The sequence below is a fragment of the Xiphias gladius genome, chromosome 22 (assembly GCF_016859285.1).
Source record: "Xiphias gladius isolate SHS-SW01 ecotype Sanya breed wild chromosome 22, ASM1685928v1, whole genome shotgun sequence".
NCBI classification, from domain to species: domain Eukaryota; kingdom Metazoa; phylum Chordata; class Actinopteri; order Istiophoriformes; family Xiphiidae; genus Xiphias; species Xiphias gladius.
In genome coordinates this window covers 27,225,728-27,247,869 of record NC_053421.1, presented here as the reverse complement: position 1 = coordinate 27,247,869, position 22,142 = coordinate 27,225,728, and the positions used below count along the sequence as shown (strand labels likewise).

The following is a 22,142-nucleotide window of genomic DNA, read 5'->3' as shown; positions in this document are numbered from 1 at the left end:
TATTTACAAGATAACGGTGATCAGGTGAGCATTCTCTCTGTCGATGGTGAGAATGTTACTGAGGCACATATTTTTCATTGTTTTGTGTGGGTAAAAAAAAAAAAAAGAACAAAAAAAAAAGGGGTTTCTTTAATATAAAAAAGGAGAAATCATAGCATCTTTTGATGGAACAAATTGTCATCTAATGTATGCTAATTACAGGATAAAGTACAAAAGAAAGACAGTGATCCAATTTGGACCTGACAAACTTGTTTTAAGTATGAAATGGGAAAGAATACATTCGTATGTACATTATGGTATGATATCAGTCCTTTTACCCTGTTACATGATCATTTAAAGTAAGCTGTACCCCTTTACAGAAAGCTCTGATATGTCCAAAATTTAACCATTAAATTGAGAATCAGAAATTATTTGGCTCGTGTATTCCATATATTTATTGCAGGTATCAAAAGCTTTACAGTTACATATTCACATGTTAAGGTCTAACAACCAGTTCTGAATTGACAGTGTTTGACATGATCCTCAGTTGGTGAGCAGAAATAGCAACCCAAGGGTCAAAAGGGAAAATGTTCACCTGGCTTGTATTGGCAAGTGAAGACATAAAGCTGAGCACATTTGCACATCGTGGATGATTAAACAAGCACCTAATATGTTTTGACAATGCAGAAACATTTGATAAATGTGTCAAACTCAAAATATCCTCTGTTTAATCCCAGAATCTGGGAAAATTAAAACTATTTCATAATTACATGCATAAAAAATTAGACCTGTCCTTGGTAAGTGGTCATTTGCTTATTCAAAGTATTTAAAGTCGTTGAAAGCAAACGCACAGCTACCATGAAACAGCTCTGCCTACAATCTGTTAACATCTTTCTATTCCAGGATCATGAGATATTCATTAGTTAGATAACACAGCCAAGTGGATGCTGACATGCAACTTTCAGCTCTTAATTCAGAAGAGGACTAGCAAAAGCCCAACAAACTGACCATGATTTGCCTTCTAAAGGCGCCTTTGAATAGAAGTCTCTGTCCTTGAGTGTCCCAATTGGGGGTCCATATTGCAGAAGAACTCACGGTCAAAATGACCTCTTGCCTGGCTTTAAATAAGTTTCATGGTGAACCTGCCACCATCACCTCCGTCCCCTCCCCCTCCACCCATGGAAGACCGAGGAACAAAGTCAATAGTTGCTGTGTGCTTGATCTGCCCTTTGCTCTGGCTCCAGAAAAACATGAAGACAAAACAGATGGCCACTGAGCTAAGGAAAGACAAGAAGCCCATGGTGGTGGCGATGATCAGGGTCTTTGCATCAAACGGGTATGGCTTGGCCATTTGAGTCGAGGTGTTGGCAGCTTGGGGATTTGAAGGTTCTACCCAGCCCTCCTCTGAGAAGAAGGGGATGGTTCGGTTACGAGGGAGGCCCTTCACGTAGAGACCGACAGTCAGGCTGTCATTGCCGGCCGCATTGCCCGCCAGGCATTGATATGTGCCACTGTCTTGAACTTGGGCAAAACGCACTTCTAGAGTACCATTGGGCAAAACTCTGATTCTTCCTGTTGGAGAAACCACATTCTTGTGGGATGAGATCCAGGTGATAGATGGGAATGGATCCCCATCGGCCTTACAGGAGAAGAGAACTGTGGTGCCCTCCTCTACTCTTGCCTCCTGCGGCCTGCGATCCATGATACGAGCAGGGCGGCAGGTAAACAGCCTCGGGAGCTCCTTCTCTGAGAAGTCTCTGAATTCACGCTGACTCACCACATCAGGAGAGGAACAAGTGGGCTGATGTCCATCAAAATTCAAGCGCAATCTGCGGCGGACCACCCAGAGAAGCCGGCAGTCACATGCTAGGGGATTCCCATCCAACCGCAACACTTGAAGGTTCCCAACAGAGTGGAAGACGCTCTCTTCCAAAGTAGCGAGCTGATTGGATGTCACATTAAGCATGCGAAAATAGGCCAGTCCCCTAAAGGCCCCCGGCTCTATTCGTAGCAGGCTCCCACCTGCTAGGTGTAACTCCTGGAGTCTCAGGAGGTCCCCTAGCAGATTACCTTGGATAACAGTGATTGGGTTGTAGGACAGGTCCAGGGAGCGCAGATAGACCAGGTGACGAAGTGCTGAGTAAGGAACAGCACTTAAGTTGCAGCTGCTGATGACAAGCGAGGACAAATTGAGACCGATCAGGCTGTTGCTAGCCATAGTGTCTAATGCTGGCCAGTTTGCAATCAGGAGGCTGCGCAGACGGTGGAGTCGTCGGAAAGCATTGTTGGGAAGTGTCGAAATGGTAAGGCGCAGCATTCGAAGACGGGTCAGGCTCTGGAGCTGAGACAATGCCTCAGTGGGAATGGAAGTCAGATTACTGCGATCTAAGTTGAGCTCCTGCAGATTCTGCAGACCAGAGAAGGCCCGCTGCGAGATGAACACTAAGTCATTCTCCCCGGCTTCCAGCGTTTGCAAGTTCACCATTTCTTTGAAGGTAAAGTCCAGGAAGACCAGAATCTCATTCTGGCTCAAATCCAGAAAGCGCAGGCTAGACAGGCCAGAAAAAACCCCAACTGGGATGATCTTGAGTCGGTTATTCTTAATCCGAAGAGTCCTGAGATTCTGTAGGCCCTGGAAAGCCTCCACCTCAATCATGGAGATTATATTATCACTCAGGTCCAACTCTTGAAGTTGCAGGAGGCCAGAGAACTGGCGGCGCCCCACAGTCTTAATCTTATTGTGGGATAAATCCAAACGCCTGGCATCGCCGGAGAAGCCCTCTGGCACTGAGTTCAAATGTTTGCCTGAGCAGATCACTTCTTTAGCCTCGGGTCGACACACACAGCGTGGAGGACAGCCTCCTGCAGATACGCCAAGTCCAAACTGGAGCAAGATGCTCCACGCCCCCCATCGGACGACTGACTCCACAAACATCTTACCCCCTGCCTGAAAAGAAACAAAGACACAAGTTCTGATGTTTTTGACAATAATGCAGATATGTCAATGTACAGTACATAAAATAGATTAATCTCATGTTTGTTTGTTTTTTTTAAAGAAATACACTATTAAATGAAAACCCATACATGTTTGCATTGAATTATTTTCTTCATTTAGTTTAAACTTGTGTCAAGACATACCGTTTCAGTCTCGGTGTGCAGATTTTCATAACCAGTGACGGTCAAGTTGGAATCAGACTTGAGTTAAGTCCTCCGTACAGATGTGGTTCTGTCAGTAACATGCCCTTTAGAGTGGCCTGGACAGAACAGAGAGAGAGAAAAACAAGACTTGAAGACTATGAACCTTGTCCATCTCATCAGTTTGGTGATCATACTTTCAGGTGGTCCTGCTAACGGAAAACCAGGGCAAACTAGATGATCAACACAAACACAGCTTTCTGAACAGGCTGTCCTGCTCTGATTTTGTAGCAGCAGGTGTCAGGGAGAGCAGGGACCAGAGCACCAATGTCGCTCTTAAATGAAGCCAAGACAAAGTTTTTCGTTTTTCTAGCCTTTCGAGTTTGACATTTGTCTCTGATTGTCAACACGGTGACACAATTTCGACTCCTTTCGATGACACGACCCATATTCGTTTCGGTGCTCCCTTGGTTTGTTTGGTTTCTTTTTTCTACTCTTCTCATTTTATGACAGTGAAGGAGAACACAAACAAAAAGTGCACATTTTGGGTAGTAGGGTATGTCCGGTGTGAAGCATCTGTCGTACCAGATAAGACTGGCCTACATCTCTGTACCACAGACAACAAAATCCCTACTTAACTGATTATCAAAGAATACATCTCACTTTTTACTCAGGACATTTGATCCCCCTAAAGACTGGAAGAGGTACCATTAACAGCACTTAACACCCGTGGAAGTGTTCTACATATGATCTGCCCTACAAAAAAAAAAAAAAAAAAAAAAGTATTAGCGCGTCCGACAGTGCAGATGAGGCGTCAGTAGGATGAGGCATCTGGATTTAGGCATGCCAACTGGAGTCCCAGCCAGCAACAGGGTTAGAGTGGTATAGATTCTCTGAATAAAATGAGTTTATATACCAAACGAGCAATGAAGGAAAACGTTTAAAGTACGGATGGGGACGGGGTGTCTTATGCTGTCCTCTAAGAGAAATGTGTGTTTTTAGGCTACTGACTGTAAATCACAGAATCACAGTTGTTATTTTTAAATCAGTATTTATATTTCTATGCTGTCCATTATATCAGAATATTTATGAATACTGACTCTACAGAAACAATTCAGAAACAACAAGATCAGTGAAATTCATATCAGATTGTTTTCAAAAATTCCAAAAGGAAATCAGTTTTTAGTTAATGACATAATTTTTTTAACTCAAGAACTTTGTTCCAAAGTGGGAAACTAATGTCCAACATTTTACAAAATGATGACTGCTCTGCTCTAATTACTGACATGAATGAGGAGCATATTCTGAATTAATGCTAGAGTGAGAAAATGACTCATATGAAGCTAGGACTGGCCAGCTCTTAAGATACTGGCTGAATTTCATCGACAGTAGCAATCCTCCAGATATATAGTGTTTTACAGTGAAATACTGAAATAATACAATGGCTTTGAGTGATAGAGATAAAAAACATGAAAACATAGAGTTGAGTCAATATAGTTTATATAGCTAAAGTAGAAAAAACGATCTCAAAACCAAACCAATAGAGGGATCAAAACAGACTTTTTTAAGTCCTAAAAAAAGGCCAAGGAGTCCAAAAAAATAAGGGTCCACTGATATAAAACACTGCAAAGTGAAATGTTACATAATTACATTATCTTGACAGTGTCTGGCCTCGCCAGTTAAATAAAAAGGTGCTGGGAAGGTATGTGATGTAAATTATGTATTACCTCTCCAACAACCAAGGCTGCTACAGTACGTACAACAAAGGTAACTAACCTAAAAAGATCAACTCTAATTCTAGACATTACACCGACAACATGCCACAGCTGCACAGAAAACTAAAAGCCCGAAACGTAAACGGCACTTGACAGCAAAGTTCTCTTTCATAACGAGCAGGTATGTTATTTTTACTCCAAAAATACACCAAAGAAAATCCAAATACTTAAAAATACCAAATGCCAGACTGAGACCAACCTGCAGCAGCTGCAGCTTCTCACTCTCTACCATCAAACAGTTTCCCGAGTGTGGACTCGCCCTTTGCTGCAGCTTCGCCTCTGAGTGGTAGAGTTGTCGACAGTCCCAGGGCTGCACGGTCTTTGTCTCATCCCTGCTCCTCATGCAAACAGCTGTTATATTGGCTCGCTGGCTGGAAGCGCTGACTCACAACCCAACACTTGTGCTCTTGGACTCCCAGGACTCGCATTAGACCGATATGCGGCATCAGAGTGCAGACACACCGTGCAGAGACCAATACTGACCTTTTATTAAATGTTGGATTTCAGCCAGTTACAAGTGATCAGGGAGAGGTTTTCTTGATCACAGCTGTAGCAAAACAATCTATAAAAACCCTATATTCAAATTTGACTTTCATTTCTTCATCTTCTCTTTAGTCGTTTTTGCAAGTTAATTCTTGGGTTTAAGGGCTGATGTAGGATATCTGCCCTTTAAATATTGAGTTTTTCTGACATGACAAGGTGGTGGATGCTTTAAGAAGTACGTGATTTATTAAAAAACAAACAGACAATGTATTCGTCTGGGATCTGGTATCAGCTTTACAGTGCCATGATAGTCTTACTGCTCCTTCAGACACTTTTTCAACCCCTCTCCACCTTGGATGAAAAGTTAGTTATCTGCAACAAATATTGGCCTTTAAGGATTAAAGAACCCATATCAGTCTCTCTTGTTTTCCTATCTGTGTGTAATACATGGTAGGGATTCATTATTTAACTGTGTTGACCCCCCCCCAGGCCAACTTGTGAGAGACGGAGACTGGCAGGTGTGTGATATCTCAGGCGGGTGGGCTGTCAGTTGCCGAGCCCTTCCAGCCAATCAGGGATCACGATCGCCCGTCCTCTGCCACGCTGCACACACCGAAAGGCTACAGTCCAGCCAGAGGTCGCGACCCCCGAGTCACGGCCGGGACTGACCCCTTTCTGTCAAGTGAGAAAGTGAGGGGATAGATGCATTTGTAATTTCGACACGTATTTCTCACCTTGCGCGGAGCGTAGTCACATGAGTGTCGTGTTGCAGTGTTAATTGCGCTAACTATTTTCTATTACCCGCAGCCGCTTGTCGTTTCTATTAATGATGCGGTTTCAAATTAGAGCGGACAACAGTCACTTAAAGAGCTGATACCGCTGCGTCTAAGACTCTGAAACATGGAGAAGTGAAAACACCTCAGACTTGCCATATCTTCGGGCTTATAATCCAGAACTGCTTCATGTCGAATGAGGAGGTATCCATTTTTAACGACCGAAATGTTTTCAGGAATTAGCTTCCGCACAGGAAATTCCCTGTGTTCCTATGAATATTACGGTGCAGTTTCCACTTTGAGACATTGCTCGTGTTACTAAATATTTCATAATAGTGTAAATTACGGGCCGGAAATTCCAAACTGGTCCAAATTTCCTAAAATTTCCTAAAATTCAAGATTTAGATTCTAGATTTTCTCTATAAGACGCAACACTGCAATGACAGTCAGATCAGTTTTTAGCTATTAGTAGTAACCACGCCCGATCCCACTGTCGTTTCTTAGACATGCTTTGATTATTTCTGTGTAATTCAGTTTAATAATGATGCTGTTTTAATGGCCCTCTGTAAATGTAGTGGCAGTCGTCACACGGTCTGCGGTTATATTGGTTTCAGGAAATGCTTTTTTGGTTTTCAGCCATGTATTATGAAATTACACAATTACTGTAGCATCTTAGCTTTAAGCTGAAATCAAACTCTACTTCCTGCTTTTTCAACATTTTCATTTCTGAGAAGTCCAATGATCTTTTCTGTTTAATTCGGTTTAATAATAATGTTGTTTGCTTACTGAGGGGAAGTCTCACCATCTGGTTGGTTCTTGGATTTGCCGACTAAATCAAAGTCTGGCCGGATACTGTAGAGCCTGATTGACCAATGTGAAGTTGCCGTTTGATATCCCTGCAAAAATCTTTTTGCATAACTCAAAAACATCCACTCCCCTAAAGCCAAGTAGGTGCCAGCTCTTACCTAATAAACCCTCATGATGCCAAAATGCAAACAATATCAAAATCAATTGGATGTAAGCTCTTTTCAGACAATCCTTTGGCAGAGTTGCAACTATCTTTTGGGCGAACTCCCACTGCCACTTAATTCTTCGAAATAATTCAACAAGTTTTCCCTCTCCGCTCTGTCATCAGGCAAAGCTCGTCAAGTCTCTCAGCTTGGGCCCTCATCGCCTTACATCAATCTGTGGACAGTTTCCAACCCGTGTTAAAATTAGGACTTTCTTCAGTGACTGAACACAGCTGCGGACTTAGTCTTTGCTCGGTTCTGCACAGTCGTTCTATGTTTTCCTGACGGTTACGATTCTGAAAGGATCGTGTTCATCGGACTACAAGTGAAAATAAATTAAAAAACAATCGAAGAATTCATTTATGTATTTTTTTATTGGGCATCCCATCATCTAGGTCACCGAAGTGTTATTATCAACATGTGTGGTGTTTGAGATTATGAAGCATTTTTAGCGTTCATCTCATTCACCAAACTGCCAACGTGGCCATTTCCCCTCAGGATCATATTCAACACAGTGAACACTGACTCATATCAGTATCTTGCTGTAACACAGCCAGAAGCGCAGAAAAGGCAACGATTCCCGATTAACTTCAACTCTTCTTCTCACCTGCATTATGGCTTCATTAGCTTTGAGAGGGAATTCTCTCTGAGCTCGGCTCTTTTAAGTTTTACCTTATCTGCCATTCCTCAACCCTCAGTCTCTGCCTGTTACTTAGGGACCGGCAGCGAAATGTGTAAAACTGCGACAGGGTGCAATTACTGAGATGAAGACTTCAGGCGAAAACTTCCTTTGCAACAGGTGTATGAAAAGGGAACGTGACCTCTCATGGGCCACCGGATGACAGTTTTTGCTTCCTTCTGAGTCTGCATGCCCTGAACACGAATCCCTGTGTGAAGCAGCCCATCTGACAGAGAATGCACAGCCTGAGCCCGGATGGGTTTTCTGACACTTGTCAAAGAGCTATTTTTAGCTCGTCAGAGTGAGAAAGACAAGAGCCTGGCTCAAATCCCCAATTAAGGCAGCTGGAACAGAACAACCGTGCGGGGATGACAGAACATGAGCTTGTGTCTTTGCACCTCTGTGTGTTTTCTCTGTGTGGGTTTTACGATTGTTGAAAGTGTGTTTGAATGTTTGGTGTTGGTGGAGTTGGTGTGTCTGTTTCTTTTTTTCCTTTTTTTCTTTTATGGTCCTCTGGCACCTGCTTTCGTGTGACGGCCTCTGAGACCTCCTGCATGCAAGCAGCACATATTAAAAGGTTTGCTGACAGAACAGCTGTCGGCTGCATAGCTGAAAAACAAAAGTCCCCGAGTCTTTCCCCTTCGGGTTTGTCGGGGGAGAAGACTTGTAAACAAGTTCATGTCTGGAGCCGCATCCATGTTAAATAAACAAAATGTAAAACTTTTCTGACTCTGTGACAGAAGCAAAAGTAGAAACAGTAGAATAGAGTGTTGAAAACATCATGGTGGACAATAACGCCGCACGCTCAAGTCCAAACTCACGTCTGGACCCATGAAAGAAACGCAACACTATAGCTAGACATCCTCCTTTCTGTAATGAAGGACAAACACAGTGCTCGTTGTGTAGAAAGCTGCCATTGACTCCGCAGGTGTTGAAACAACATGGACATACAGTAATGAGTAGTGGGTTTCAGTGCCAACGCTAGCTAGCTGGGCTAAAAGGCAGCGATGGGTCCTCCCGAAACGTTGAAAGGTGAAAAGAGGCTTACGGCTTCGCTAGTGGTTGGTGGTCAGCCACGTCTCCTAGAAATGACCTCTACATTTTACATGTCTTCCCAACGGCGTTGTGGTGACATGTGCGGGCTAGATTATATTCAGAGGCAATGGTTTTGTTTTGGGTTTTTTTTTTTTTTTTTGGAATGAATGAAGAGCTACATTTACGAACTGCATCGGAGCCGCTGGGAGGTGGTTGAGGTGGCTGAAGGACGTACGAGGGCACGACTGAGGTGGTGCTGGTTAGACTTAGGCAACAAAAGCACTTCGGTTGAGGTTAGGGAATGGGAATGGTTTTGGTTAATTGTAAATAAACACGTTGTGTCTTAACTTCCTGTTTTAAACCACATCACGGTCTTTCTCTAACCTTAACCCAGCGCTGTGGGAGTCTAAACATAACCATTAAAAAGTTCAATACTGCTGGAGTCACTGCAAGTGGATATTTTGCTGCAAGATCAGATATTTCGGTGGAAAATGACCACGTTGTTTCTGAACATTTTACTGATATGTTCAGTATCAACATTTTTGTGCCTTGACAAATAAGTTAAGCAACAACATTACCTCATTATGTTAACAAGAAACAAAATACGGATGGCATTATATTTCCTTCAAAACGTATTCGGGGTTGCAAATGAGTTGTATATGGACATAACTTCTAGGCAACAAGGTTGGGTTGATAACTAACTCTGTTTGGACTTGTTTAAAAAGCGTAAATAAACACCTCGCATCTTTTTGGAGTTTGACAGTGCGTCTCCTAGCAATAACTGCCGTCGGTTGCCAGTCAACTGTTGCCATGGGAATCTTAAGGTCTTAAGGTTTAGATACATTTTCCACAAATATGTCCACAAACGGTTTTACCCTCTTTTGAAAAATGGAAAAACATGTACAATTGCTGCAGAATGTATCGTAGTTTATATTTCTCTGCAGTTCTTTTCAGTTTGTCTTTAACACCTCAACTACAGATGATCAATTCAACATTTGCTCATTTTTAAAACAGGCTATGTTATTTCTTTAGTGTAATTTGTGTGATGTACATAGTTTGTTATTTTCAGATTTGATTACTATTAATATTACAGTAATAAATAATGAACACAAGGGGGAGCTTCTAAACCAAACTCATATGGACTAACAACAAGCTGGATCAGCAAGCAACATCACAAAAGGTAGAAACCCGCAGTTTCGTCTCAAAAACAGATGGTTCATTGTTGTTTCAGCATTTCAAAAATATTTTTTTAAACACTTCCATAACTTACTAATATACCGAGACAATATCGGCCAAGATATTGATACAGTTACATTTTAAATTTTCACACGCCATTTCTAAATTGATCATTTTTTTAACAAGGCCTTGAGAAAAACACCGACCCACGAATACTAATGTGACCAAGGAAGCGTGCGCTTGCCCGGTTGGATATTTGAAACTGGCATGTGGAGGGGAGATAAAGGAGAGTGTACTGTAAATCAGTGTGGCTGCAAGCTCATGGCTGTGACAAAGGGGATTATATTAATTGTTTGCCTCTGTGCCTACACATTGAAACAGATTTATTTTATCTGAATGTTATAGATTGTGCTGGTTTTTACGTCGCTTATTTTGAAATGGTAAAATTTTTACTGGTGAACGAACCTGCTGAAATGAGATCTGTCACGACGGAGTCCACATCTAGAGGTGACCTGAAAACGTTTGGTTTTTCTCTGGTTGATGATTAGTCCCAGTGTATGTTTATTTTGGAGTGTGGGGTTTTTTTTCTCTTTTCTTTAGTTGCCATTACCTGTTGCTGTATACATTTTAATGTCACCTGCATTGAGTTTACCTGTAATGAAATGTGCCATATGAATAAAATTGTCTTGCTTTGTTATTGAGCCGTGTTTCTCTTTCTCTGTTTTCTTTAATTGTATGTTTTTCCCCCTGTCATGCAATTTAGCAACTCAGACATATTTGCATGAAATGCAACATAAAACATGGAGAAAACCAAAAAGAGGGCAAACACGATGAGTATTTACACCCATGTAATGTGTGGCGGAAGTGGGTCACAGAGACAGATCCACTCACATCGGTCTTGTTCCAGACTGCGCACTGGGTAAAGCACTCTGCTGTAATTTCTCATTCTGATGAGGAGAGAGTTAAGACTGTGCAACGTCAGGCAAAGTGCTCCGTCTGCAATATTAATAATAGCACAAATAAATGAGGGAAGGGAATTAGTCTCAGTGCAGCGCCTATGTGATGTGACAAATTAGGTCGTCTCAGCTAACAGAAATGATGCGCTGGATCCATCAACGTACATCAGAGGGATGATGGGAGGTCACGCATTAAAGGCCAGCTGACTGATGGGAGAAAGAGGGTTCTTCACCTGGAACCGGCCACATGTCAAACACTGATCAAACTAAGTCAGGGCAACATACACACTGACTGTGGCCTTCGTCTGCAATCAACTCCTTATAAAATCTGGGACAGCAGACTGTCAGTGTTTCACTGGTTGTTGACAGATACAAAAACACATGGCGTCATGCTTCTGTTGCAGAAAGTCCCCCTAAAAAGTCTATGTCTTTGTCTAGAAAGTCTATTGAAGAAACAGAAGAACTAAGACGTACTCTCAGAAGAAATTCTCTGATCATTTACAAGTATAAAACTAGTACCCCAGTAGAGAATTACAGATGTTCTAAATTTTCACCAAAGCAAAAGTAAGGGAGTATTAGCGATAAAAGCATCAAAAGGACGGATACTTGAAGCAGAAGGGTAGAGTTCATTTTTCAGATCACTGAAAGATACAAAAGAGAACGCAATCGGGCAAAAAAGGAGGGCAACAGAAGGAGAGAAATAAGAAAGAAATGGGGGAAAGTAAAGGGGGGTTAGGCAAGAGAAAAGGGAGGGAAAGGAGTAAATGGAGGAGGAAAATGGGAATAAGAAATAAGGTGCAAAAAGGAGGGAAAGGAAGCAATTCTGAGCAATGCAAGGGGTAAAGCAGCAAGGAGACAAAGTAGGCGAAAACAAGGAGAAAGGGAGTGAAAGAAAGAAATAAGGAGATCAAAGATGGAAGAAGAGCATGAAGTATCAAAAAATGGAAAAACTCAAGAAAAAATGGATTAATGTAAAATGGAGCACCCTCAGTTACTTTGCACTGTTGTCCAAAAACCTCTGTGACAAAAATGTATGTCAAAGAAATTCATCACTTTTCCAATCTGCAGGTTAAAAGGAAATGAGGTAAACTGACCTCTTGAGGACAAAAAAAGAAAAAAAAATGACTATTGTCATTTTTTTACTATTGTCACAGAAAAGCGTCCAACTCCGTAATCTCCTGTCACTAGTGTGGAGGTGGAGCTTTTCTTCTTTGGCCCACTTAAAGGATAAAGGATACCAATCTGACTGGGCCGCTCCACTATCCTACCTGGTTTCCAACTGAGCCTGAGCCAGCCAGAGTGGCGCAAAGGCAAAAAACACAGGGGGGCAGACGACAAATCGTTTGGAGGGCCAATGCTGTCAACACTGTCTCCTTGAAATGACGTTTCTATACACTCAGCCCTGTGCTCTACATATCTCCGGGAGGGGTTTGGATGGAGGCTTTCTGTAACTGGCAGGTCACAGACTTGATTCCCCACAGCCTCCGACGTCTCCGGTGCTGTCCAAGACTCTTCGACCAAACGTTACTGTGCAGGTACTGCATACTGAACTGCAGTTAACCACAGCAATGGTATTTCTGCTTGGTGCCATATTACCAGCTAACTCTCAGCGGTGAGGGTACTTTTTCTAACTGCGTTTCCATTTTGCCACTTTTCTCTCTAACCGAGGCGGAATCTGTTCTGCTGATGTAGATGCCATGTGCCCCCCCTAAATGGCAAACAAGTACTTAGAATTAAATTTAAAAAAAAAATGTCCATTGTAGTCCTAAAAAAAAAAAAAACCCAGGATTTGAAGTAATTGCTTAATATTGGGAAACATTTACCATCATGGTTAAAAGGAAGCAGTCTTGACAAATTGTGGGCTCAATTGTCAAAGATTTTTCGGCTCCAGAGCGAGCTGCACGAAGTCCAATAAAACTGCTTCAAGAGATGCAACTTGAGCCAGCGTCGGTCGGGACTGAAGACTACAAGTCTTCCAGTCTGAAAGTTTAAAAAAATCTGGGGGCTACATTTGCCACCACTAGCTGGCACACCTGGCCCTCCAACTGAACTCCTGGCGGCCGGGTTCCATCGTGGGTAATGTACTGCTGCATCGGTTTGGATACTTTCTTTTAACTGTCCAACACGATTCTGGCCACATTACAGAGGTGCGATGCTAAATCGGTGCAGTATTCTTCAAATCGGCTTCACGATCTGTACAGGACACGGCACCCTCTACTGTCATACACTCAAAGTTTGGATGAGGAAAAACTCGCCAAGAAAACGCTTAAGAGTTTTTGTGGTGGTATAACAACGTCACGCTACTTCTGCCTCTTCTAAAGAGAGAAGACAGTTGCACACTTGCGAGAGGTTACTTGTTAAGAAAGATTAATTAGTGGTTGTTTTAGGCAGTTGGAGAAATTACCAAGGCTGTGAGAACAGTTTTGGAGTTTTTATTTATTTTTTGTTTTGTTTTCACAAAATGAGACTGCGACTCGTGTGGAGGGAAATGCTTCAGTACAAGTACCTCGGCCGGCCAGCAGGGGCTGTTGGTGGGGCAAGAAGAACCTGATCCTGCGACTGCTTCTCCTTATTCTCTCTACGCCACCTGGTTTCACAACTGTGACATCATCGTATCGCCTACTTTCAATTATTCTCTTGATGATCTGTGACTGGAGCCCTGTGATGGACTGGCCGGCTCTCTCCTGGGAGTACCCTGCGCCTTGCTCACTGCACGCTGAAAATGCTCCGGCCCCCACGACCTTGGCTAAGTGGGTATAGAAAACGGACACAAGGAAATGGAATTATGATTGAACATACAGGCGGTTAATGGTAGCCTGTACATTTGATGTTCTAACCATTTGCCCTTTGCTTTGTCAACTCCTCTTTGGGACAAGAATTGATGTTTTTTTTAACAGCAGTAAGAGCAGTTTGCGTGGGATGAATAGGGAAAGAAGTGCTTCGTTTGCTGAGTAGTTTAGTATGCTTGAGGAGAAGTAGTTTGTACTTTCATTTTTCCAACCGCATCTAAAGGCTTGAGTGTTAATACCGGTTCCGAATGGCTACGCTCGAAGGTGGGGCCGTCATAGCCTCGTCCCTGCTGCATCACGCTACCTGCCTGATCTTTTTATCTTTTCAAAATCTCTGTGTCTTTCGTGTGGCTTTGTAGCCTCGATGCGATGAATTGCACAAATGGGGAAAAAAAGACACACTTTAGTACAGTCTGTCCTCACAGGCATTCGTGGTGCGGCATGGTTCTACACACAAGGGGTGATGGAAGTAGCTTTGTGAAGAACGACGAAAAAAGAGCACGATAGATGAGTTCAAACCCTGCCTACTCTCACATCTCCACATACCTTCACTCCCCGAGGTGGGCGTAGTTGCCCGATTGACTGTCACCTGGCCCTGCTCTTCCCTGCCACACCTGTCCATCGTTCCCTCATTTAGCCCCGCTATATATACCGGAAACGTTCCCATATTTGTCAGGTCCTCTGTGTTGCATTCTTGCTATGGCTTTCCAGCCATTTCTGCCTGCCTCTTGCCTGCTAACCTGACTTTGTTTTTTGTTTTTCGTCTTAACTCTTGCCAGGCTCTGATCTGCCTCCTACCTTAGGACCATTTGATATGTTTGCCTTCTTGAACTGCCGACAATGTGCCAAACTTACCTAAAACCTATAGTAAGGTGATTCTACCAGTTCTGTCTGTATTTGGGTCCTCTTCCTTGTTGCCTTTATCCCCGAACCTTGACACTGAGCCTATATGATTTTATGAACACGTAAAGATATTAACATTAAAAACAGATATAACAGATTCAATCTTGATGGTCAGCTCTGTTGTGTTTTTTTTGCTTGTTTGTGCTGCTGTGCTAGATTTTAAGTGAATAGTTTGTCAGATACATATATCTTTTGATAATTGAAGCTACTGTAAAAAGAGACAAGCTGGAACGTGGTTTAACTCTACTTAATTCCTTCAAAACTGGTTGTGTAGGTAATGGAAAATAAAATGCCTGTCAGACAGGAAGCCCGACACAATCAGAACACACACGTCAATATAAGCAAACCTGAAAGGACACACGCATCTTGGAAAAGAAACACCAGAGAAAACCTGCCGCATGAAAGAAACCCTCTAATATAGAGTTGACTTTTTTTTCTTTTTTTTTAATGGCCAAACAACACAAGGCTGCTGCTGACACAAGCCTCGGGCCAGTGGCATTCAGCTCTTCATTCATGCCCTGACTACATTTCTCCAGTGGCAGTGAACATCTGATCTTTCTATTCATCCACAAAAGGACTTCAAATGGCCGGCGGCCCAAATAGTGCTTGTGTGCACAGTGGGTTCAAAAGTGGTGCTCACCACAGATTCTGCGGTGGATGCATGTTTTCATGTGCAACCCCTCCAAAAGCAGGTCTGGATGAGACTCTGATGAAAAGACAAACGGCGGCTCATGTGAAAAATAAGAGAAGCACTGAGCTTAAGCGTGACGTTAATCTCATGGCCGTTAAGACTGAAAACGTGGTGGAGGGATGTGCGGATGAATTGTTCCCGGGCTCAGATGCACCTTCTCCCAGACAGCTGCAAACTTCTTTGGCTAATCCTGGTATTAAGGAGCTGCAGCTGGAAAGAATTCAAAGCTGCAGTGAAATACAATTTTTCTCACTTCCTCTAAAGGGACAATGACTGCAAGTAGCACATTCTTTGATTTTTTTAAAGCGGAAGTCGTTGGTGGATATTCTTTGTTATCCAGTCGTCCATCACAGCTCATACAATGGTGGGAAAACTCGAGGACACGTTATTGCCTTTTTAAACATATTTACAAAAGTTCACCTGATCAAATACACGGGGAAAAAATAAAAATTCAGATTTCATGTCAGGTTTCCCAGACTAGGCTGATGTATCAGTGGTGTCAGAGATACTCCAATACTACATTGATACCTCTATTGGAAAACTTTGGATACCTAATAAGAGGCTAAGATCATCTCAAAGTCTGATTTACCTTTTTAAATGTGTAGTGCTTCGTATGATAATTAATATTTGATAGTTGTTGGTGAGTTGGCTTGTAAAGATGTCTTGAAACCACATTTTCAAAAGAGGTAAAGAGATTTCATGTTCCCACTCCCCATTTTTCTTTTCTGTTTTCTGCTTCTCGAGGACAGAGTTCAGCACGGTTTACTTACTGTTTCCCCTGCTGGTGGATAGCACTGAACCTGTTCCGACTGGTTGAAAGTGAAGAGAGATGTAGGGAATCAAATGAGCTCCCAAAATGGAAAATAAATATTAAGCATGACCTTGGAAATAGCAGTATAATCAGCAAAAAAAAAAAATCTCAACACAAATTCCCCTCACTTGGCGTTTCAGAAGCTTCCATCCACATCTCGAGGCCTCGCTCAGCCGCTGCGGTTTCCTGACAACTTAGCAGCTCTGTCCACTGAGGAAGACCATGGGATGAGACTGAAAGCTTCCAAAAAATAAATGAATAAATAAACTCATAAACCCCATGAAACTGAGATATATCGATCTCTAGTCGTAGGACATTTTACGAAACCTTTCGGATCTTCTGGACTCAACCAGGGAAGCTGTTCTGTGAATCAAACTGTGTGAAACCACGGCCAAAGCTCTTCCTGTTATACTCCAAGTCATTTTTACCAAACTGAACCCAACACTACAGCTACATCTTGAGTTTGTTACAGTGCCCTAATAGCACCCCCAGGGTTTCCTCACCCTCCTTGACGGTTAACAACTGACAAGCAAGGCTGGGAGGAAATTTCGAGATCCAACGTTTCAGAAGGTATAGAAAGTGTTGCCTCTTGTAGGATTTCATACAAACGACTGCCGGAACACTGCTCCTCAATGTACTGAAAAACCCACACATTGGAATAAAACAAAATGCACTGTGCAGACAACTCAAAATACACTTAAAGGCCTGGCTGCTTGTGTTTACCACTGAGGCCACGCGGGCAAAGCAGAGAGAACACTTGAAGACTGGTCATGTAGTTCTTTGCCTGTGGCTGAAATCAATTGAGGTCTGCAGCGGCTGCCCAATATAACAGTCCAGATAAATCATTCCCTAACAAGGAGACTGACATACTTCCGGTGCATAAAACGCCCTCTGATTAAATTGCCCATTTGGCAGAATCCCAAGCGTCAAATCCTTGGTTCTCCCTTGATGGTTATCTGCTCCTCCGGAGCCACACTGTAACCGGCGGGAAGTGTGTCCTCATTGTGACGGGGGGGGGGGACGAAGAGTTTGCCGTTGGTCTGAGTTCACCTCTGTGCCCTCACCGAAGTGCTGATCCTGGCTTAATTTTCAGCCCGCGGTCGAGAAGATCATCAAATCTCAACGCGAGGCGCAGCCAAGTTGGGAGACAGAACAGTCTCCGGGTGGCAAAAAAAAATGGAGGTTTGATCAGAGCCACTTTCAGAGGGAAGCGTCTCCATTTGAAAACACACACACACACACACAGCCTGACGCTGTCCCAGGGGGAAAATGAGACTGCAGTTAGTGCTGTGTGTAATCCTGCTGAAAGGCAGTTAAAACACAATCTGCTCTGGCCCTTTTTTTTTTTTAGGTTTATGGAACAAACTATTCTGAGGATTACTGTTCAATTGGACAGACTGCGAGTCCAAAAACCACAACAACAACATCAACAAAACCCGAAGGTTAACACAAATAACAAAGCAGCTAAGCTTTGTGGCAATGGCACCGTTTTCTAGTTCTCTAGAAAAGATTCAATGAAAACACGGTGCTTGAACTCCCCCCTGTACCAAGTCCCTTTTGTTGTAACAGTGTTGTGGAATAGAGACTCGGCTTGGTCCTGTAACCACGTCTGAAAACGGACACAAGTCCCAGTATCTACACGTCGGGCTGGACCCTTCTTTTCCAAATGACGACGAGCCCCCCCAGCCCCCACCAACGCATCTGGCCAACGGCAACAAATAAACCAGGGAACTTTGCCTCAGATGCGACACCGGATCAGTCACCTCAGCCTGAGCTCGACTCTCCCCCCGTCGTTGAAATCTGGTTGGAGTGCGCCGTGGGGGGAGAGGAAAATCCTACGACCCATCCAGGGTGATAACGTACAACCAAATGAAAGCAAAGTTTGTTTGTTTGTTTGTTTGTTTGTTTTAACGCAAACTGCGCTAATGCGACCCAGGGAGCGCACCGGGCTCAGTTAACGCAGCACCGGTAGGAACATCTGAGGATTATTACAGTCACTAGATGATGATGATGATGATGATAAGTACACCACAGCACAAAGTTAACGGTGACTCGTTGTAGAGTAGAGTGACACACCACGAACGTCCATGGGATTGTTACAGAAATCGGAGTTTCGAGGTTAAGACTCAATTTTCCCGCTACGAGCAGATGTGGTGTAGCCCGTCGTAGAGATGGTGCAGGGACAAGGAAGCAGCTTTCGGGCTCAGCCACAAGTAAAACAGCTGGACATCTCAAAAAGTCGGTTTATTTTTTAAAGTATCACATAGGATGGTCCACGGGGTTAAACTCACCGGCTGAAGCTGTCAGTGGAGGAGACGTCGCGACGAAGCTCCCACATCTTTAACACCCCGTCGCATCGTGCGTCTCCAACAGAGAAAACACGTCCACGTCCGCCGAGGACAGTCTTCGCTCTTCCTCTTCTTCCTCCTCTTCCTCCTCTCCTGTCTACATGCGAGCAGACTTTTCCAACATCTGTCACCACGCAATCTACTTCGCCCTCCTTCTTCGTTAATTTCCCTTCTTTTTTCTCTCTCTCTCTTTTTTTCCCCGGCTGCCGAACACCCAGGGGAGTTTTGGGGATAATTGCGCTACTGAATTAATTGAGGTCGACGGTGCCTGTGCCGGTCTCGCTGTGCGTGGCGATGCCGCGGAGACGCTGCCGCGCACTGACCGCGGTGCCGCTGATGCCGCGCCCTCCGCATCTCGATCCCTCCGCTCGGCTGGGAACCAAAGTCCCACAGATCCGCGCCATGTGTCGGGACCCTGTAATGCCCCTGATCCCCGTGTAACGAGTAGTGTAACGAGGTCGCTCTCTTCCCACCGCAGAGATTAAAAAATGACCATTCCCATCAGTCTGTTCGCGTCTTTCGTAACTGCCATCAACACATTTCCTCCTGTATGTTCCCGCATGGAGAAAGTGCATTCCAGCAAGAGGAAGTGTGCTTTTCCAGGCAGGGGGCTGGGTGAAAGTGAAATAGATCAAAAAGCATGTAAGGAATGAAAATTTACAGCGAGTAATAGATGAAGTCGGAAGTCATTGACTCAGATGCTGTAGTTGTTCCAATATCTTTTACAAGATCCCTTTGAATTTACTGCGCTTCATCCAAAATGCGTACATTTATTTTATTTTATTTTATTTAATTCCACTGGTGAAGTTACTTTAATTTGTGTGTATGAGTATAAAGGTTTCGCCTAGAAAATAGGCTGTGTGGTTCATAAACGTTTAGGCGTGATCCAGCAGTGTGTGCGACCTCTGACTCTGACCTCTGCATTGCTGATGGTGACGGGGACATTCCTGAAACCCACCCGTTTTTCTCTTGTTTCTGGCGGCCCTTCGAAGAACACCCCGTCACAGATTAGTCTATCGGTTGCAGGACTGTTCGGTCCACCTAACGTCACCCACGTGTAGCGGTGCCGGGTCCTTCTTTGTCGTTTCCAGGCCCTGCAGTACCGACCCCGTCCAGGAGTTGTCCTCAGCTCTACCTGTCCTTCCTCGGTCACCTCAACAGTACCCTCCTGCCCGCACTCCCCCCTGATCCGTCCCTCCCTATACGCATTATGTAACCCTTCACCAGACTGTTTGTCCTGCCCCGTAGCATTCCCTGTCTCGCGCTGTGTCTACACAAAGTGAACTGTTTGTGTCCTCGTACGGTCCACATCTGCACCCTGCTTTTGTGTACTCGCAACATCTACCAGACTTTTATCGCAGCTTGACCTCAATTCCTACGCGGCTGTGCAAAGGAGGCAGTCGTCGTACACTTGCGAACCGACAGGTGCGCGGGGAGAAAAAGCAAGAGCACAAAACAAAAACGAAAAAAAACAAAACAAACACGACCGCTGTCAACACTTATGGTGAACCAGTTGAAAGGCCTGACGAAGGTCTCTTGACCAGAATTGTTGACAGTGTGTGGCGGCTGACTTTTTTTTTTTTTTAACTTCACGGTTAAAGCAAAAGCTCTCGTGAGGAACAAACGCTAATGGTCTCTGAGTGACTTACTTTTAAAATGTCGTGGGGAACGTTGTCTGACGGTTCAAGCTACGCACTGTTTGAAGCACAACGCAGGGACTACATCTTTAACCTCACGGGAACACTGCAGGCACAGTAAGAAACACCCCTGAGGGGCTGCAGGAGAAACGTTACTCTAACCGTATGGATGTACGAACTACTTCTAAAATATGCCAAATAGTGCCCCAAATTCCCACATGTCAGTGAGCTGGGGAGCAATTTTAGGATTTGGGGCACTATTTGGCACTTCAGGGACTTAACCTTTAACTACATTTCATAGCTAATAATTTGATACTTTTCATTAAGCAGAATTTGAAGGTACAACTTTGGTCTTATTTTTGTAGTTCTGGCCACCATTCCTACGGTAAAAGTATTGTACTCTCAAAGTTAATTGCTAAGATCAGCCTGTTTGATCGTCTGACGGCTCATTCTTCTTCTCCCGTCTCAAGTCTTTTTGGAGCTGTCGTCGTGTTCCCAGAGCTTATCGATTACTTTGCTGAGTACAGTGTTACCATGACCAATAGAGACTATGGGCGGGAATTTTCCTTTATATGGTGCTTTTACTTAAGTAACAGATGTGAAATATATGTGTGTATGTATATATATATATATATATATATATATATATATCAGTAAGACGAAGGACCTTCTTTCATCACTTTTAGTGGCCACAGAAAAATAATATAGTGATTTTTTTCCCAGAACCCAGCTGCAATCCCAACAGGTTGATGCACATAAAGCAGCTTTTTTGTCGACGGAATAACCGTTACAACACACCCAGGGTGCTGGAGATGTGCAAATAATAATAATATGGGTGGCAAAATCCCCAATCTGTCAGCTCTGAGGGGATTTGTGATTTTTTTTTATTTTTTATCCGCTACACTGAGTGAGTGCTGGCATGTTTCCAGGACAGTACATTACTATCACAGCTTGGAGGGAGAGATGGGCAGATATGCATGGGTCAGCCAAATCTCTGGATTGAACAACAGCTGAGTATGATGAAGATGAGTGGGCTCCAACCCTGTAGTAGTGGCGAGGAATACCCCCTCCCTCTTTCTCATACACACACACACATATATATATAATATAATATTATATAATATATATATAATATATATGCAAACACACCCATACACATACGGCCTGTTAATGAGGCCGCCGAATGTAATCTGAGGGGGGGAAAAAAATAAAAACCTTCAAATTTTTGGTTTTAAAACATTAATGGCCCTAGTGACAGTCCATCATACTTCTGAGTTCAGTTCAGCTGGGTTCAGGTCAGTCGTCCTGTGCGGGAATCATCCTGTTAAACCAGGATCATCATGGTTATGCAGACAGACTTCACTTGCTCAGACCGAAAAGTGGAAGGAAAAAAAAAAAGTGTACAGCTGTTGTTTGTCAGCGCAGATCTGCATCACGATGCTGAAACACAAAAGTTGTCCGGTACAAAGCGACTCCTTCTCATCAGCGTTTTGTTTAGCTTCCCCCTGGTGGAATGTCCTTTCCTCTCTGGTCAGAACAAAATGGACGCTCATTACTGCAGGCTGAAAACCCAGCTGATTAACATGGCCCTCACGTTGCACACATAAACAAACACACACAGGCATTGTTTTTGCGGGGACTTGTCAGCACGCCGTGTTCTCCAACCAAGCCTGACGGAAAAAGTTTGCACAATTTCCGAAGGTCTCTCCTTAAAGGTATTCGCTGTGTTGCCCTCGACCTTACGCACAAGAAATGACAGAAGTTGCGTGAAATAGGGCAACCACCTAAACGTAAATGATTCGAATCATCAGACGAGGAGACCCCAAGTCGAATCACATTTTGTCAATCACTGCCCTTTTCTATTTAGTTATATTGTTTTACACAGACAAACTCAGTCTTGTTTTAAAATTACTTCACTTAAAAACTAACTGTGATGGAGAGGGGTGATGGAAATTACAAAAA

The 22,142-nt window shown here is 43.5% G+C and overlaps 1 protein-coding gene across 2 annotated transcripts; it reads right to left on the bottom strand.

The window, feature by feature from the left end:
* Window positions 1–135: 135 nt before the first annotated feature.
* lingo4b (leucine rich repeat and Ig domain containing 4b) lies at window positions 136–18,826 on the bottom strand. 2 transcript variants are annotated; one of them, XM_040117764.1, is made up of 3 exons: window positions 18,487–18,826; window positions 3,118–3,233; window positions 136–2,926 (listed from the first exon to the last, which is right to left on the bottom strand). In XM_040117764.1, the coding sequence occupies exon 3, from the start codon at window positions 2,912–2,914 to the stop codon at window positions 1,100–1,102; it is 1,815 nt and encodes a 604-aa protein (XP_039973698.1). In that variant the 5' UTR covers window positions 2,915–2,926; window positions 3,118–3,233; window positions 18,487–18,826; the 3' UTR covers window positions 136–1,099. The 2 variants fall into 2 exon arrangements, with proteins under 2 accessions (XP_039973698.1, XP_039973697.1); XM_040117763.1 differs by lacking the exon at window positions 18,487–18,826 and adding an exon at window positions 5,089–5,189.
* Between the last annotated feature and the right edge of the window lie 3,316 nt (window positions 18,827–22,142).

What these genes read in the sequence shown, in the direction of transcription:
- lingo4b (XM_040117764.1), bottom strand. Translation starts at nt 2,914, where the DNA reads ATGTTTGTGGAGTCAGTCGTCCGATGGGGGGCGTGGAGCATCTTGCTC.